Source organism: Penaeus japonicus, unplaced genomic scaffold (genome assembly GCF_977035675.1).
Source record: "Penaeus japonicus unplaced genomic scaffold, GWHDUDI00000001_assembly GWHDUDI00000002, whole genome shotgun sequence".
In the NCBI taxonomy this organism is placed as follows: Eukaryota; Metazoa; Arthropoda; class Malacostraca; order Decapoda; family Penaeidae; genus Penaeus; species Penaeus japonicus.
Genome location: NW_028234404.1, coordinates 17,279,420 through 17,284,419, shown reverse-complemented (window position 1 = coordinate 17,284,419; position 5,000 = coordinate 17,279,420). Strand labels below are relative to the sequence as shown.

General features: G+C 29.1%; 1 protein-coding gene across 1 annotated transcript in view; it reads left to right on the top strand.

The window, feature by feature from the left end:
* Window positions 1-5,000, top strand: part of Dscam1 (Down syndrome cell adhesion molecule 1) — a 365,478-nt gene that overhangs the window by 338,080 nt on the left and 22,398 nt on the right. Inside the window, 1 exon segment of the mRNA XM_086548222.1 lies at window positions 3,575-3,735. Coding sequence (XP_086404348.1) covers window positions 3,575-3,735 — 161 coding nt within the window.

Sequence of the window (5,000 nt, the reverse complement as noted above, 5' to 3'; positions counted from 1 at the left end):
TGTAGAAATTATTAAAATGCAAGTATTGGCAGAAATGTACATAATATACCTTAATTTGTCATAGTAGAAGTAAACTAATAATTTGTATTTTAGAGATTTAATTTGGTATTTTGAGAAATGATTATAGTTACTGAAGAGTTTCGCATATTGAATGATGATTTAAGGTAAAGTATTGATTAAAGCATGTGATAATATAATCTCTCCAGATTTTTTTAACTTGCCATATTTGATCAGTCAACAAAATAAAATCTGTCATTTTGTTTGGATTCAGTTATCCATTTTTGTTCGGTTAGATATTTAAGGGGGAGAGACAATTTTCAATTTTTTCTCCAGAATACCTTCTTTGCTTTTAAAATTTTATTAAAACAAATGTATTTGACACAGTTGATATTTCCAAGTATCAATGATACGTCGGCCATTTGCACATCTTCAACTACTGTACCAATTCCAGATAACTGCATGTTATGAATGGAATTAAGATTGGATAGAAAGAATGAAGAGCAACAGAATTCTAAAATGATACAGAAAAATTAGGTCTTTGATAAAATATTTTTTATATATATTGAATATTACCCAATTGTCTCGATACTAAAGACACCTTCCGTTCTCTGTCCATGTCAGCACACACACATAGCAAGTAGACTAAACCCACTTATATGCATGTTAGCATGTTTTCTCTCTTTTAAATATTTGCATGTTCAGTACAGAAGATTATAGAAAAAAAACAGTGGTGTTTGGTAAGTAATTCAGTGAGTATGTTGTTTTAACATCAAACTGTAATACAATAAAATGTATAAATTTTATCGGTAATGATCGTAAATGTATGAAATGTAATGTTAGAGATTCCTATACTATTTTTGTATTGTATTTTGATATATATTGTGTATACAGGGTATTATGAATGTTTCTTTTTTCAAACATGATATTCACTTAAAGATTGAAATTTAAATGAAGAATAAGTATGCTTGAAGTACATGCAGAAAATTCTCAAACAATAATAGATGTAGTTTGCTTGAGATTAGAGAACATGTATAGAAGACTAAACATGTACCTTGTAAATATGTTTGCGGTAAAAGTAAAAATAAGTGCAGCCATTGATCATAAACCTATGTAGCTGGTATCATCTCAGTTTCAAAATGTGTATGATAAAACATATTGCATAATTTCTTTTTGCAAATTTCTTATGTGAAAGACAATAATTTCTGAACATGGTATTTACATTTACTATAGAAATATTCCAATGGAACTTCATCTGAACAATACTTTACTTTTCTTCGATTATAGTATTATACATGAAAGAAATGTGTCTTCACTTCCCCAACAACACATCATGTTTCCCAAAAATGAAAGCGATTGTTTAGCTGACATTACAATTCAATGAATATTCCCAGATTTGCACTTGGTTACATCTAGAATTTAGGGCTGAGATCATTAAACATTATACTTTTTATATTAGGCTTTTATCCAATTAATTAAAAGAGATCCTCCAATTATCTGTATTAGTGATTGGTTTGTATCTCTTTCTGAAGTGGAATATGAAAAGCATATCACTGACTTTATATTTACTTTGCCCATCTTAAATGCGAAAGAAAAAATAGACATAACAGTTGTATTGTAAATAGAAAATGAGATATCTCTTACCTCTTATGTCCCTTGTTTAACAAAAGATGACACCCCTGTTGGTTTCATGAAGGTGGTCTGAACCTGTCAGTACCATTAGTGACAAATCGAGCCTTCAGCTAGAGTTTTAGCTTGGAGGGATTGTTGATCAAGGAAATTTTCTAATTAAAGTTCCTCAATACTGTTTTGTCCTCTAGAGAAGTTGGACCAGCTGCTCTCTCTGGATCCATTGCAGATCCTGAGATTCATTTTTGAGGGCCTCATAGCAAAGGGGTTAAACCATATTATGGAAGCAGTCAGTGAAAAAATTACTAGTCTCTTGGTCAATGCATTTCTGATCAAAAGAGGATGGAGGGGAATCTAAATTGAGGATTCTTTAATGGTGCATAATAATTCAGATGACTTTTAAAGTAGAAGAATGATCCTAAAGTCAGTATTAATATTTTTGATTATGAAAATAATGATAGTAAATTAATATTTGCATTGTTTATCTAATTTTGTTACAGTGTAACTTTTGTATTTGAATGTAGGGTTCATAATGTTTACTACCTGTTCATTTTCAAAGATAAAAGATTCAAAATTTGTTAATTATAGTAAAAAATGTCCTTTTCTTGGGTCAAATAAATGCACTTGGAAATATAACAATATTCATTTTAAAGCAAAATTCTCATATTATAAACTGTGTGTTAATCAAGTACTTTGTAGCATTGTTAAATAATGATTAGGGAGTTGCTATCTAACAGAATGAATAGGAGGAATCTGTTCAATGTTTAGATTGGTAGCATTAAGCTGTAGAATGTGTAAGCATAATAAATGTTCTACTAACTGGATTCAAACATTTTTAGCATTCATGATGTTCTGTGTTTAATGATTCTGATGTCTGATGATGTTCCTTCATTTACTGCTTATTATCACTGTTTTAGACATAATATATCTAATGACAGTGTGTTTACTTTTATGTTTTTTTTTCTACAGTTTAGAGAATGAAGAATACAGTTTTCTTATGTAAATATAGGCAGCAAAGTTAATTTCAACAGATCAAATTATTTATTTCTCAATAGATACACATACATGGATTTTCATTTTGTAACTCAAAAGAAGTTTAAATTGTGTGGTCATCTATCTTTCATAATCACACATCATTTAATATATAATGATTTAGATGTCTGTAAATAACTAGCTTTGGAATTTATGTCTCGGTTGATTATTTTGTGCCATTGAACATCATCAGATTTCCTTTTCATTTTTTTGCGTTTTTACTTGCGTTTTAAATTTTTTCAGTTGTTATGATTTTTTTTCTTTATGCTATTATGATTGTGATTAATGAAATGATTATTATTATTTTTATTATTGTTATCATTATTGTTATTATTATTATTATTATTGTTATTATTATTATTATTATTATTATTATTATTATAATTATTATTATTGTTATTGATTATTGGTATTATTACTATCATGATGATAATCTTTATCATTATCATTATAATCATTGTCATATCCATGATAGCAATGATAATAACAATGATATTTCTTTTCCTTTTTTCATTTTTAAAGATGGTATTATATTGCCAAACTTATTCTTTATATTTATATATATATATATATATATATATATATATATATATATATATATATATATATATATATATATATATATATATATATATATATATTCTTAGATAATAATATTTTTTATCACTATCATTGTTAACTTCATAATTCATAGTAAGATTTTTTATTATCATTTTTAGGTTGAAGTAAAGATCTTTTTACATAATCTTTTTAAACTTTTACCAGGTTGTCCAAGAATGACTTTGCAGGCTTTATAAGGGGGGAAAATAAATGTTTATACATATATGCACACGTTATCATGACATTTCATACATCTTGGAAAATATCAAACCCTAAGGTTGTACACAAACTAACAAAAACCTATCATGGCATTCAGGTGGTGACGATGAGATCTGCCCTTACGCCACTTTCCACCTCCTGGGCTTCCGTGAGGAAATGGACCCCCAACAAGCTGGCAACAACTTCCAGACCTTCCCCCACCAGAACGGCCACGGCTCACAGCAGCACTTCGTCAACTCCCCCGCCTCTAGGAGCATGGTAGGTGCTAGTGGTGGTGATGGCTGTAGCAGTGGTGATGTTCCTGTGTTTCTTTGTAATGCTGGAGGAGAATAAGTAACATTTACAAAGAGAATGGCGTTTGTTTTAGGACTCATAGGAGCGTGTGCTTTTTCATCTTTATTTTTTGAATTTGAAATTAGATTATTTTTATTTGGTTGATTAATATGTTTGTTTAGTGTTATTATTATTGATGATATTAATAATATTACTTTACTTTTTATTGTTTCTCCATGTTAGCCTCTTTTGGAAATGGAAAGTAAAACCAAGATGTCTTTGATTGTAGCTATTAAAGACAGTAAGACTTGAAGCTGTCAGTTTCACAGAGAGAGATAAAACAAGAGAGGCTAAAAGAACATCGTTTTAACTTGTCTTGTTGGCAATTAACTCATTTATGTCTGTTGACTAATAACTTCTTTTAATTGCATGAGAGCAACATAACAATGCAGGTTATGGAAGAAGGCTCATATCTTCACCAATTTTGTTGTTTTTTTCTTTTTTTTCCATGGGAGAAATGTGCTGAACTTTTATGCTTCAGATCTCAGTAGTGATAATGAAATTAGCAATAAATATCCAAAGCTAATGTTAAAGAGATATAAGGAAGAAAGGTTTGGATAAAGAATCAGATTTGGTTACAGATGAAGGTATTAAATGCAGTCAAAAGAAATCAGTGCTTTTATTTAAAACAAGAAAAACAAAATAGCATTAAAAATTCAGTTAAATATGATCTCCAATTGGTCTTCACAAGGACACAGGTAAGATGGAGGCTTGCATAGAGTGTCTTAATCATGGAAGAGGATAAAGAAAGGAGGTATGCAAGATTACTAATAAAGGAGAGGAATGTCAGGAGCATATAATGAGTTATGAATCAGTGAGAGGAAGTGTAAAACATCCATAGTTTTTTAAGATAACCTATGGATGTTTGTCTGAGAGAGTCTTGTTAGTCTTGATTTGCAGTCCTTTTCATATGGATAAAAAAAAATATTTCATCTAACTAAAGTCTTATTTTTTCCCTGAAAGAAAGGATTTTTTTCTTTTAATGTAAATTTACATGTTTTCTAGATTTAGAATTGGTGATAAAATTGTTTGTAGAGTTGAGTATCTGATTACTGTCTGTGCTTTACAAAACTCCTTCTTTTCATATTTTATTTGCTTCATAAGAATTTTATTTATTATTTGATGTTTTATTTCACAAAGATATTTTCAGCTCTTTTTGAGCAAAAGTGAAGGAGGTTTGAGGAGAAAGT